The sequence below is a fragment of the Fragaria vesca genome, linkage group LG6 (genome assembly GCF_000184155.1).
Source record: "Fragaria vesca subsp. vesca linkage group LG6, FraVesHawaii_1.0, whole genome shotgun sequence".
Taxonomy (NCBI): domain Eukaryota; kingdom Viridiplantae; phylum Streptophyta; class Magnoliopsida; order Rosales; family Rosaceae; genus Fragaria; species Fragaria vesca.
The window spans coordinates 1,779,889-1,794,105 of record NC_020496.1 but is presented as its reverse complement, the minus strand read 5'-3'; the positions used below and the strand labels follow the sequence as shown (position 1 = coordinate 1,794,105).

Below are 14,217 nucleotides of genomic sequence, written 5' to 3'. Positions count from 1 at the left end.
ACTTTGTCCCATCAATTGATCAGCCGGCAGATATTCTCACTGAACCCCTCCATAAGCACCGTCATGTGCTTCTTACTAGCAAACTTATTCGTGCAGGCCCGCCAAGTTTGAGAGGGGAGGGGTTGTTAGAGAGATTAATGCATTGCCATAATTTAGGATCAGTTTTGATATGTTGTATCTTGGTTGTAAATACCTATTGCTGATTTGCTGCAATTACATTTAACTCTTACTTGTAACAGTAGCATAGATGCTGCTATATATCTTGTAAAGTTGTATTGAGAAGGTTAAGGAAAATTTTATTCAACACATACTATGAAATACAGTATTTATTCTGCGACAACTAGTCCTGGTATGTATTGTGCAAGGCAACTAAGGATGCATAGAACCATCCTTGATGCTTATCAAAGTGTCAGTTTTGATATGCTTATCGAAGGCTGCAGCAGCAGCAAATGCACTCACAAAGGGAGATGCCTGGCCTAGAGACCTGAGACGATCATACAACATCCGTAAAAATTTGTTCATTATACAAGCACTTGGAACAAAATCAGCTTAAGATTTAATGAAAAGCCAAAATGAAAGCTTACATGGAACCAGCCATCACAGCGACAATCACATTGACCACAGCACCCCCTCTATATCCTCTTTCCAATACCATTTTTGCACCAAACCATGTAGCCAGACCATAACTGGATAACATAACCAACATAAACATGCCAAAACCTAAACCGGCTGCCAAGCCTTCATGAACACCAGACTTGTAAGCATCTACAAGATATCTCTTATAGTTGGTTATAGCTTGTGTCTCTCCGGTAAATGAAGCAACCTGAGCGGGACAAAGTTAAGAGGTGTTATATGCTTCCACTATTTCACAAACATGTATCAAACTTATGATTTCAGCATGACATACAGTTCTGATTGAGCTGATTGTTTGTTCAACTAAAGTCGCAGCTTTCGCATAGGCATTTTGTCCTCTGGAAGACATTTTGACTATGATAATGGACATTACTGCTCCGGCTGCCACAAGAAGTGGAATAGTGGACATCAAGACGAGTGTTAGAAGCCACCCTCTAATGAATGCTATCACAATGCCTCCAATGAATGTCGATATGAGTTGTATAAACTTTCCAACCTGCATAAGCTAACCTTTTAGAATCCAGCATTATGTGAACCAAGATGACAAGTACTCCAATTTTTCTGCAGTAGTTCAGTACCTTTTCACCCATTGCATCTTGTATCAAGACAGTATCACCAGACATCCTCCCAACAACCTCCCCAGTGTTTGTTTCCATATCGAAGAAAGCTACTTCTTGCCTTAATATGGTTTTCAGGTACAAACTCCTTATTCGTGCGGCCTGTCGCTCCCCTGTGGCTATCCAGCAAGCTACCTCTGACAGACAAACACACATGACACATCAGTAAGTTTAATGTGTTGCTTACATGGTCTTTACTCTTTGGTAATCTTAAGTACGTTGTTTACTTACGAAGGAATGCTGCAACCCCAGCCCCCAAAGCCAAGTAGATGTATCTTAGAGAGACCTAAAATCATACCAAAAAATAATGAATAAATCTTCAAAGAACACTTTTTTTTTAAGATTGCGAAATAAATATACAAGTCAGGTACCTTGGAAACAGCATGAACTATGTCTTTGCTATTGTAGCTACATCCAAAAGAATCAGTCAATTGGCCAAAGAGTATAGTCATAATGGGCATACACAACCCATTTCCAATGGCACCAACTGATCCTATGGTCATCAACAAGATATCAGTTGAATCTGCAAATGAAAACAGCTTGTGAAATGGAACAGTTTCATTTCCTTTGGTCTTCTCTTTCGAGTCTTCCTGTATTTCAGTGATGCTGCAGCTTCTGCTTGCTTTTTGTGCTTTGCTTTCTGATGGTGGTGCTTCATTTTCATCCATACTTGTATTGCTTTCCTCTGCTATATTACAAACTCCAAGATATCAACAAATGTTGAGATATATACTTCAACTAGTTACAATGTACAGAAAAGTTGTACATGCTCTCAATTTATAAGCAAATTAAGCTGGAGATGTTGAAACAGTAGACAGTGGTAAACTGCTAGCCTTATAAAATCACAAACAAACAAACTGCGAGTATTGGAGGTGAGCAGAACCCAGAGAAAATGATAACAAGGGCCAAGCTCCATCAAGATCCAATCGCTGGGCAACTGTATCTAAATACAGTTGTGTCTTCTTCTTCGAAATTTTGTCGTATATAGTACACGTACGTATAGGACATTGCGCTGCATACGCGTCTCTCACAATATCGATCGTCAAGTTTATATAAAAATGTTCGATCTGGTGATTATATAATGAGGATGGGAGGGTGCATGGTGCATGTTGCAGCACAAGTTCAGAACCACCCTTTATGCACAGTACCGGACGTGAAACTGTTCTGAAAGTCTCAGTTTTGCATTGACGCATGACAAATTAAAGTACATGCAGCTGCTATATATATATTAAACCGCCGGGATCGGATGTTAAAATCAGAGGAGAACCAACGACTCGATCTCTTGAGATTAGGATTGTAAGGATAATTAGATTACAGAAGGATTTGGAACTACAAAGACTAACTGAAATTAGTCCCGGCCACCAATAGCTTCATACCAAAATAAAATCAAAGAAAAATAAATGTAAAACAAGAAATCGAGAACCAGCCATCAGAGCCGGCTTATAACAGGTGCAAAGTGTGCACAGATACAGGGCCCCAAAATTAGGAGGGCCACAAAAATACACATATTCATAATTTTTTAATTATATATAAAAATTAAGAACTATACTTAATATAAAAAGACCCATTAGAAAAAAAGGCCCATATAATTGAGAAGAGGCCCTATCGACCAAAAACTCCCAAACCAAATCTTCTTCTTTGGCTTTTTGCGATCTGTCTCTTTCTCTACTAACCTAACTCTCTCTCTCAATTTTTATCTCACTCATCAGCCACAGTGTGGACACGCCCACAGCCCCACACAGGTATGATTCTTCATAATTGATTTGTTAATTGTTATGTACAAATGTACAATTTAATTGATATTTGTTTTAATCTTCTGAATGGTTTGATTTTGTTTTCAATTTGCAAAGGTTGATCGTGTGGCAAAGTTGTTGGATTCTGCCATTCTGGAATTTATGAAAATTGGAGAAGGAGCACTGGTCTAACAGGTTTTCTATGATTTCTATTGAGAATGATTTTCTTGGAAAAATCAATTGTGATAAGCTAATTGATGAGTTTGCAGCCAAGAAGGCAAGGAGAATGATATTCAAGTGAACACCCAGCAACAGTGTTGCTTTTAGATCATGCATATATATGTTTGTCATAATTTTTTGCCTCAAACTTTTGTTTTTGTATTGAATATATAGCCTCTTTTGTAGGTTCAACTAATGAGGTATTATTATTTGATAAATGATCCAACTTTGATTTTATGTTTTGAGTTTGTTCATCTTCAATTTTTATATGAGCAGGGCCTCTTTTGAAATTTTGCACAGGGCCTTCAAAATCTCTAAGACGGCTCTGCCAGCCATTTCTTTTTTCTCTCTCGATTCATTGATTGAAACGTCGACCATGCATGTCAAAAGAAGATGGAGGATCGATCAATGCACAAATTCTAAAACTGCATAGTAGCCGATCAACACCGGAAGGGACACCAACATTCCAAATATCACTCTGCATATAATGCCATCATAACCCAAAGTAGTGAGTACTCTCATCTCAACCAATAAGCTAAAGTGCCAAAGAGCTAAACAATAGCTAAAGTGTTATCTCGATAGCCAAATACTCACCGAATGACTCTTTAGCACATGTAATGTGGCAGCCTTCCATTTGTTGGGTGAGAAGTGCAACACTTTTTGCTTAAAAAAAAAATTACTCACGTGAGGAATCTCACGCTAAGATTCATTCCTCTTTTTGACTTGGCAAGATTATAATAACAGTCTTAGTCTTATGATTAATCGTCCATTTGTTTAATGCAATCAGCTAAGCAAACAAATTTTGTTAACATTGTATTTTTTTTTTTTTTTGTTCAGAAGGTGATCTTTAATAGTTAATCAACTTTTGAACGATTAAGATTATAATTTGCATTAGTAAAAGTTTGTAAATAAGAGAGTCCATACGCACAAGTATATATTATCCTGACGAATGTTTCTTTATAATTAAATAAGAAAAAATGTCAATAATATATGAAAAACAATAAATATATTAAAATGCTACAATTTAGCACTAATCGGGTGAAGACGTTGAGTGGTATTTGATTAAAGTGCCAAATATATGTGCTAAAATTGAGCACATGTGCTATTTTTAGCACTTTTGGTTGGAGATGGCCTAAGGTTTATGTCCAACATTTAATTTTTTTATTTTATTTTAACCACCACAAGTGATCGAGTTGGTAAGAGCATATGTGTGGAACCCCCATACCCATGTTCGAATCCTAGCTGACGTTAATTAAAGTTAAATCCCAATTTATTTTTGGTGACCAAGGAGAGGAAGCGTTCTGACATGATCTATCGGCGTGAATTAGTCTCTGGGTCTGAAAAACCTTTAAGTATACCGTCGTTGATACTCTAAAAAAACATTGAAATTATATTATTATTTTTGGATTAGAGAGGTTAGTCTTAGTTAAATTGGTAACACACACCCATGCAAGGTATCCTAGCAATTGTCAGACTATTTCACTGCACTGCCATATATAGGGCAGGAACATGAATAGGTACATAGCCTCACCACCAGCTGGCCACCAAGGCCTCATAGAGTTTCGAACTCTGGGGAGTTCCAAACTAACCATTCTACTGTCCCACAATCCCTGGTGGTTAACATTTAAAGTTTTAAACCTTGTTTTCAAAAATAAAAAATGGTTCATACCATACCATCTAAATATACATCCCCTTTTAGTGAGAAATCCCTATTTTAGACTATTTCTAGGGATAAGAAATTACACCAACTTCTCTAAAAGACCTCTCCTTACAAATAGTCCAAAATAGGGACCCCTCACTAGAAGGGTCATGTGTGTGTATATCTTTAATTAATACAAAATCAAAAGTAATACACCGAGATGAAAATGTTGAACGGTATTTCCAAATGAAAAGATAAATAAAAAGTACACTAGCCTAGTAATGTTACAAGAGTAAAGGCAATATTGAGCATATTACAATATGCCAACAACAACACAAAAGACTGGTATATTATTGACTACAAAGACACGAATAATTTATCGAGTCACTCGGACCAGGTAGGGTTTGGATCGAAGGGTTGATTTTCATCATCACACAGAAGTGGTATCATTTGGGTTCGGCACACTGGACACGTGTGACGATCCACCACCCACTGTGCAATGCAATCAGCATGAAAAAAATGCGAGCAAGGCAAACGAGCAATCATTTTATCATCAACACCACCTCCAAACTCCTCCAAACAAACAGCACATGATGATGGAGGCATAGCGCAAGAGGTAGGAGCAGCAGCCCTAGAGTCGTCCCATGATTTCTTCACCCAGCGATACAAGCGCATATCATCGTAACCGTCAAAACTTCCATGCAGTTCACAACAGATAAGCCTTACGGTCACATCAACAGCCAACTGCGGGAGGTGGATGGGCGGTTCAACTTTGTCAGATATTTCTTTGACTATATCTGCCAGTTCTTTTAACCGAAGGCCCATGCGACGAAGGGCAGTCACCAAGTACATGATGCTCTTACCTCGTTCATCTGCGGACATGAAGTTGACCCAAATCTTTGATTTCCCTATGAGAGTTACGTCTGGACAAAAGTTGTACATAAAAGAATGAGGTGGTTTCGTCTGTATCTGAAAACCCCCAGATTGCAAGATGACTGTTAATCTGATGAGCACGGCGTAGCGCTGTGATGGTGGCGGATAGGGTCCCTCGTGTAATTCTGTTTGCTTCACTTCACACCAATTGAAAATCCTGGAATCATACGGCTCATCCATGATTGAGCCACTGCTGCGATCGATCAGTGGACATGTATATAAGGTACTAATTAAAAATCTATTTTTCTCCTGCAAGGATTAGGAGATTGTAATCTCTGCCGGACAAGGATACACCAGGACTAAATCTTAGTACTAATCCTATTAGGAAAAGGTAGAGCCAAAATTGCTATGTTACGTGGTTTTGGTTTATCAGATCCTTGATGCTATTAATGTACTTTATTACCGTACAATGTTAGAGATGAAAGTCTAAATCTTGGTAGTGTTTGTGTTTTGGATGGAACATTGCTTGGTAGAGATGATTCATGTCAGGACTTACATGAAAATGATCATAGCTGTTCTGAACAGATTCCAAAATTGGGGTACGTTATTTGTTTTAGTTTTTACCACCACAAAATGCTGATTCTCTTCAAGTAATTTGAAATGATGAAGAGTAAAGCACAAGAAAAAGTACATTCACGAATGCAATTTGACAGCAGTAGCTTCTATGGTTCAGGAGTAAAGCACAAGAAACAATACATTAACGAATGGAATTTAACAGCAGTAGCTTCTATGGGTCCGTCTCTAGGCAGAGAGATCTGAATGCGATGTTACAAGATATATCGGACTATTAGTATACAAGTTAAGTGAAGTTGATTTCTTTCTGATTCTCTCTCATATAAAATCTATAGAATTTACATTTCCACCCTGTACAACAGTACAAGAACAAGAACATTCAGAGACTTGCATGTTTGGACTTTGAATAGTATGATGCATGTATGAACGGATGCTACAAACTATACACCAATTTCTGAACTCACTGCTTAGTGATGGCTACTGCTAACAGGGTATGGATCAATCCAACACTCATCGTTCTTTGCAGCTTTTTCCCATTTTCGATTGAAAATCTTCATTTCGTTGTAGGATTCCCTCCTCACCTGCACAAATTTAGATTAAGTCCAACTAAACACATATCACATTATGTAAAAACAGTGGCCTGAGATTCATTCATGTTTGGAGACTAACATCAACTCTGTGGTCCTTTGCACTAGCTTGAGGTGATTTCTGCAATACAAAGATATCAAAGTCAGTCTCAGATAAAAGTTTACAGCTTAATACAAAGCTAGGCTAACACAATTTTCACCTCATTATCGTTTGGACCTCCCAAAGTAGGGCGGCCATAATGGATTAGGTACTCCGCATCTACGACACCAATATTCTTCTTTCGATCACCCTATTAGTATGGAAAATAAAGGTCCTTGTTTAGGAAACAGATGAGGAAAGACAAAATACTTGGATAGTAGAAGAAATTATGAATGACAGATATATTAAGGAGCTTGCCTGTGCACAATAGCCAAGCTGCATATCTAGTCCCCAAGCATGGATCAAATTATTCTGCATATACAATTAAGATCGATGATGGTTTAAACCAAGGAAATAAGAAGTCCAATCTTTGTTACCCTTAGAAGAGCTATCTCGAGCTCCAGGAATGGTAGAAGTAACGCACCTGGATCATATACCATACGCAACGCCAGGCAGCTCGAGAGAAAACTGGAGCCATCACTTCTATCCACCTGCAGTGCAGCATTTCATTATACTTTCCTGAAGCAGCAGGATGACTTCTATTACTAGAAAACCATCATTCTTTTGCAGGAAATACAAAACTTGGTTCAAATGAATTTTTTTTTTTTCTACCCGGTACAAGGAGGAGCTGTACTGTTTTCATCGCAACCAGTCCCATTGGCATTAGGCTTGTAAGTCCTTCTGCAGAAACAATTTCTCAAAAGCATGTAACTAGAGTCACCAACCGCTTGAAATGAACAGAAGTACAGGACTGTACGTAGTCATGAATTAGTATTAGCTAGTTACATAACAGACCTGTGCACTATTGATCCTTTCACACGTGCAGTAATTTGATGATTCACCACTGACTTGGAAAAATCAAGTGCCGGTTGAGATATTTCAAGCCCTTCCTTCCGAATAATGGACACATACCTAAAAGTGTCATAGAAGAAGAACAACATAAAGTTTCAGCAATACAGTTATGCAGCAGTTCAAATGCAAGCAAGTTCCTAACTTTGGTAAAAGGAAATGCAGCTGCAGTACCGTTGAGGATTAAAACTGTCTACTCCAAGATCTTCATCCCATAGAAAAACATAACTATATTCAGCAACTATATCAGGATGTAAGAAACGCTTTGCAAACCACCTAAGCATCAAGAAAGATATCACTCAGGAAACTCATCTATGCAACTTCTAAGGAAATGAATAAAGCACGAAGATAAGACGTGTACCATTTTGTTTGATCGACTGCCGAAACATGAATAACAAGATCATTCCATTGAAATTGCTTCCACTCATCAACGTTGCCATCATAATGAAAAAGCATGACAACAAAACCACTTGACAGAAACTGCATTATATATGATGTATAAGAAGCCATTGTTTTTATAAATACCAGTAGTGGTTCAAAAGACAACACACATAAACTTTCATCTGAGTGCTGAGAAGTGCATTTACAGACTTACTTTATACCTTTTTGACCATTTTACTGGCTAGATCCTTCTGCTTGATCCCAACGGCCATCGCTAATAAGCTGACCGAGGAATTTACACTTCTCTGGTTTAACCTTGAAGGTGGCTGGGAGGAGACAAGCATAAAAATCATAGTCGAATTCATCATTTTGTTCATAATAGTTACATTCAAGGATAGAAAATGTTCTAGACTCAATAACTAGGATTTTCACTTTTCAGTTAACAAAAACAAATACAGACATTGATTGGAAAGCTTACCTTGTTAGATGCTGTCCATAATGGCCGCATTTCCAGATTAGAGGTCTGGGAGACGATACCTCTAGGCAATGTTTCACTTCCATATGGCCTTCTGTGATACTGAAACAGATAAACAAGTATAGGTAATTAATGAACCCCGACTATCAGTCTATCACCGCAGTGGATTGTTTTCTGAGAAAAAAACAAAGGAAAAGGCATGCGTCCGTATGGAGAACCAACCTTGCATTTGTAATTGAAACTCCGCAAACTATTTCTGACTCTCCCAAACGATGATTTCTGAGCAACAGTAAAATTGATTTAATAAAAAACCATAGCAGAAATAGACAATGAGATCATTGAGATGGTAAAATTGATGATATTTAATCTTAAATATTAGAGTTAAAATCTTTAACCAACACACAGAATACATGTCTACCTCATTGAATTCTGATAATATGAATGCACTACCCAGCAGAAGAACTATGAATATCAAAGAAGCTGAAGGGAGAAGCCTAATGCAGTATGATCTCCCACTTGTTGGCCCTGCACCCAAAGATATCTGACAAAACCAAAAACTCAAATTTATTTACTCAAAAAAGTTTGTGTAACAAATGCAAGTTCACCCAAAAAAACAAAGCAGCTACAATCTCAAGTAAAAAAAAAAGCCATTTCCACCACAATAGCAAAAGAACAAGGATTCTGAATTGTGTTAGATCGAAGCTTCCAACTAGGAATTCATAATGTCTAATAACCAGAAAAAAGAAATGAGAACACCAAGAAGCAAAGAAGACCAAATCTCTCTCTTTCACTTTCCATTCAAAAATTGCATAAATTGTAACATGGAAGAAAGAAAAAGAATATGATGACTTACAGGATCAAAAGGTGACTTCATGTTCCATGAAAATACAGAGGAACCCAGAAACAAATAACAGAGCTTGATTTCTGTATCTCTTAGATTGTTTTCCTCCTCCTCCTCCTGTGTTCCTGTTTGGCGCGTTTTCCGGGAACACAGAAATATGTTGCTGAAAACACGACGAGGATTTATCAAAACAACAGCCCACAACGTGAAACAAAATGGGAAAGATGAGGCAGCAGCTCTCTGTAACACGTGGAATATGTTCGTGGGGGATCACGAATTAGAAGCTTGTGAATAATACAGACCCCATAATCACAAAATAACTCATACAAAATCACCAAAAAAGATCTGTTTCTTTTTGTTTTCTTGTTTATAATTCGTCACGTACGCACTCACCAATCACCAATTCACCATCATGATAATAACAGATTGTTTAATCTAGGAGGTGTCGGTTTGAGACTTTGAGTCTTGATTTTAAGGGACGTGTGGTGGTCACTAATCCTATACCTATATATGGCTATATCTACCTTTAAAATTAAAATTACACTCAGTTTCTTAGCCAGAAAGAAGGCATATGAAGATGATAATACTAGTGGAAATAGCCCTACTTGTGATACCCACACCAATTCCAAAAGGGGCACCGGGGCCTATGCATTTACGTACATGTATGCCCAAACAAATTTCTCTGTCTTAATTTTCAATCTACTTACCAATGAATCGTTATGAAATGAAGTAATTTACTGATATGCATTTAAATAGATTGGAGATATAATAGAGTGAATGGTAGATCAGGAATATGACATTCTTTTTATGAATGTTTATAGGATCTTGATATATGTAATCATGGTTTTTCTTGAATAAAACTCATAATTGCACAATTTGTACTGTTATGATATCAATACAAAAATACTACATTCATAATTTGTTTATGGTATCACCGATTTTGATGACTCTAGAAACTCATCCATCTTCCACAAACATATCAAACATTATCATATTGTACACTACCAAACTGACGTTATGGCCAACACAGAAGGACACACTATCTAAAACCACACCAGATATGACATACCTACATATCCTACACCATTTCGACGCATAGTCACACGTACCCACTTGCAATGTTACACATATTGATCTCATTCTACATTATATTAGATCGTAGACAGTGGAGCGATGGATCATGTTTCTAATTTATCACATACTCATAACAAAATTACAACATCTCATGATTTTGAGGGATCCCTTATTTTGTTCAAATCTAGTGATAGAGTATTTGACAAACTTACCGATCATAAAATCACATCTCTACCGTTCAATTTGTAGTACTATATGAGTCTATCACCTGTACAAATTTTCAAAAAATTTGGTGATCATTAAGTCACCCAAAGTTTGATTTATTTTTAATGATGTTGAACGGTATAAAGTGTTTAAGTTTTGTTTTAATCTCAGTCATCTAAGCTCATTAAAAACAGATCTAATGGTGTGGACTTGTTCTTAAATTTGAGCAAAAAAATAGATCTCACAATGACCATTCCAATGAGGGATCTATTTTTTGTTTATTTCTAGGGATAGGATATTTGACAAACTTTCCGATCACTAAATCACATCTTCACCGTTTAGTTTGTAGGTGTATATAAGTATATCACTTATGTAAATTTGGTGTTCGTTAAGTCATCTAAATGTTTGATTTATTTTTAATGATCTTGAACGGTGTAGGTTTGACATAAGTGTTAAGTTTTTATTTATTTTAATCACAGCAATACAAGCGCATTAAAAAACAGATCTAATGATGTGAGCTTATTCCTTTTGCCGGTGGACTCGCAGGCAACAAGTTTGCAGCTAACCTTGATCAGTCTTGAAATTTTCAGTGAGGTTGTTGCCCAGAGCTCCGATTCCGATCTCCTTGACCTTCTTTTTCATGTCAACGCCGTCCCAGAAGCCTCTACTGTTCATCCGGCAAGAGAAACGCAGTCATCGACGCCTGAAGATGGAGAAATCAAAGACATCCGCACTTAGAGATTGTGCTGATGTCCGCCTCTAAACGGACACGAGCATGTATATATATATACATACACAATTATTATTAGGTCTAAATATTTTTATTTATTCAAAATATACGAATTTTCTTAATTGACTCACTTTTATATTATATTTTCTCTATCTTGTTGACATTGTAGCCTTTGTAGCTATATATAAATAGATCATCTTTACAATAATTGTTAAGGCATTCAAATTTTCGCCCTCCGATTCGTGATCGCCCTCTGGTGATTCCTTCCGCCAAGGAACCCTCACAGCCTGTTTTGATTGCAGCAGTCCAACTCTCACAAACTCTCTCCTTCCCAGAGGGCAGTACAAACTCTCTCCAGAGGGCGATTCCTTCCGCCAAGGAACCCTCACAACCTGTTTTGATTGCAGCAGTCCAACTCTCACAAACTCTCTCCTTCCCTGTCGCTCACAGCTCCCCCAACCGTCCGCCCGCCTGCCGGATTCCGGTTCTCCGCCAGCCGGGTCGGGTCGGGGTGGTGGTATGGTGGCGGGTTTTACCGGATGATTCATCTCCGGCGAAGGCAGCGGTTTTATCGAGATCTTCCCCTTCTTCCGCGACCGCGACCTAGAGAACGGCCACGACCAGCCGCCGATCGGGCCCTAACAACCACCGAGCTCCCCCTTCCTCTCACACCAACATAATCAATGTTATACCGATCTCATTAAATTCTTCAGATAAACCTGCGATTTGGAACAACCGAACATTAATATTCAGATTTCACGGGACAACAAAATTGATTTCATAGGAAAATAGACTGAATGCAAGCAGAGAGAGAGAGAGAGAGAGAGAGCAGACCTGTAATGCCTAGAGTGGTTTCTCCCGGAGTGGATAACCCCATGGTCAAAACTCAAAACGAACCCAAATGTTTTTGAGAAGACTACAGGTTGGCATCGGTGGTGGAGGAGACATTGATATACACAGGGAAACTAGAGGAAACCCTACACTGTGTAATAACAAAAGTACCCCTAACAAACAGAAATGAAAAATAATCCAGTCAAAGACTGCTGCTATACCAGTGGTCCTTCTCTGAAGTTGTTGACGGGGGTTTGATCCCTCATGACTGCTTGGTAAGTGCTCTGCTGCTCACTGGTCCTTATATTTGGCTCTTAGCTATGATTGATCAAAATTGATTGCTTCACTCCTTTGCATTTGAAATTATCACTCTTATAGTCTTATAATCTAGAAAACTTGTATGATATGAAGCTTGTAAATTGACCTAATTATAAAGGATATTTCTTATAGGAAGCCTTTCTAGTGAGGACCTTTAAGTTGAGGACTTGGTGAAGACTTTTCGGCTTATCCCATCTTTCAATCTTATATCCACATTTTGACCGTTCAGTTTATAAGTATTTATGAGTAGATCATTTTTTCAAATTTTCAGCTATATTGAAAATTGTTAAGTCATTCATAAGTGTGATTTATCAATTATGAATTTGAACAGTTCATATTTGACAGATTTGGTTCGTCCATTAATTTGATCTAGTTTGTTATCTTAACGAACACCAATTTGGATGAAAATTTGTATAAATGATCTACTCATATAAACCTAAAACCTAAACGGATGAGATGTCAAAATGTGATAAAAAATTGGGTCTTAAAAACCATAAACCGAAAAGTCCTCAACTAGTCCTCAACTTAAGAGTCCTCACTAGAAGGGCTCCAATTTCTCATAAGCTCAGAAATTACATTCAAAAAAGTATAGTCACACAAGAAGTAAACAATTGTAAAAGGCAAGTGAAATAATGCCCCATGTACACCTAGACATCGTGAGAAAGATTAACGAGATAAACAGAGGTTATGACCGTTTCCACCCAAAGATCTTGTGGGGCTTCAGATGTGTAGAGTAGAGTACGTGTCACTGTGGCAATATGTTTATGCTTACGCTCAACAAGCCTATTTTGTTAGGGTGTATGAGGACAAAAAAACGTTAATGGATACCCAATGACTTGCAATAGTGAGAAAAAACATTGTTAACATATTCGGTTCCATTATCGCTTTGGAGAAATTTAACGGAACCTTGAAATACGATTTGTATCATGGCAACTAAAGTTTGAAAGTGAGTCAGAACCTCATTTATGTGACGCGTAGGATACAACGAAGTATAACGAGAATACTCATCAGTAAAGAGAACATAATATTTGAATCCACTAAATGATAAGGTGGGAGACATCCAAATATCACACCCATGTTAGCAAAGGATGCCCTCACTAATACAGAAGGCGACCTTCTCCCCAATCCTACTATTTTTAGGGAAATAATTGTGTCACACCCCGGTTCTTAAGTTATTTTACGGTTATTTACTTTGGTGTTATTTTGGTCTTTTACCGTGTTGAGTAACCGTTTACTACTTAAGGACCCTAAAGTTGACTTTTTCTTCCGTTTGGAATTTGGGAAAACTTCCTTCATGAAAGTTGTAGAGGACGTTAAACGGAGTTCGTGGACACGCGGCACGCTTAAAACGGAGTTCGTATGAAGAAGTTATGGTACTAAAAACGAAAATTTCTATATTGGTAAAAAGAGGTAAATTCTTGTAGGCTTTATTTTGTGGGTGTTTTAAGTTTGGACTGGGTCAAGAGGGGGTCAAAGCCCAGCCACTCTCTCTCTCTCTCTC

General features: G+C 37.8%; 2 protein-coding genes across 2 annotated transcripts in view; both read right to left on the bottom strand.

The window, feature by feature from the left end:
- Positions 1-369: 369 nt before the first annotated feature.
- On the bottom strand, positions 370-1,918 carry LOC101306741 (ABC transporter B family member 21-like). Its single transcript, XM_004304764.1, has 6 exons — positions 1,622-1,918; positions 1,482-1,536; positions 1,212-1,387; positions 908-1,129; positions 585-823; positions 370-484 (listed from the first exon to the last, which is right to left on the bottom strand). Exons 1-6 carry the CDS (start codon positions 1,916-1,918, stop codon positions 370-372), a joined length of 1,104 nt encoding a protein of 367 aa, XP_004304812.1.
- Positions 1,919-6,754: 4,836 nt separating this feature from the next.
- LOC101306449 overlaps positions 6,755-14,217 on the bottom strand; it is a 9,796-nt gene continuing 2,333 nt past the window's right edge. Inside the window, exons 2-14 of the mRNA XM_004304763.1 lie at positions 9,137-9,259; positions 8,941-8,997; positions 8,722-8,820; positions 8,465-8,569; positions 8,224-8,342; positions 8,037-8,138; positions 7,809-7,925; positions 7,626-7,694; positions 7,438-7,504; positions 7,272-7,325; positions 7,075-7,164; positions 6,957-6,995; positions 6,755-6,868 (exon numbers count right to left, since the gene is read on the bottom strand). Of these exons, the coding sequence (XP_004304811.1) occupies positions 6,755-6,868; positions 6,957-6,995; positions 7,075-7,164; positions 7,272-7,325; positions 7,438-7,504; positions 7,626-7,694; positions 7,809-7,925; positions 8,037-8,138; positions 8,224-8,342; positions 8,465-8,569; positions 8,722-8,820; positions 8,941-8,997; positions 9,137-9,259 (1,155 nt within the window). The remainder of the gene's footprint in view (positions 6,869-6,956; positions 6,996-7,074; positions 7,165-7,271; positions 7,326-7,437; positions 7,505-7,625; positions 7,695-7,808; positions 7,926-8,036; positions 8,139-8,223; positions 8,343-8,464; positions 8,570-8,721; positions 8,821-8,940; positions 8,998-9,136; positions 9,260-14,217) is intronic.

Coding starts and splice junctions, on each gene's coding strand:
- LOC101306741 (XM_004304764.1), bottom strand. CDS start 1,918: ATGGATGAAAATGAAGCACCACCATCAGAAAGCAAAGCACAAAAAGCA. Junction 1,388..1,481: donor TGGGGTTGCAGCATTCCTTC/GTAAGTAAACAA, acceptor TTTGTCTGTCAG/AGGTAGCTTGCTGGATAGCC. Junction 1,130..1,211: donor AAGATGCAATGGGTGAAAAG/GTACTGAACTAC, acceptor TAGCTTATGCAG/GTTGGAAAGTTTATACAACT.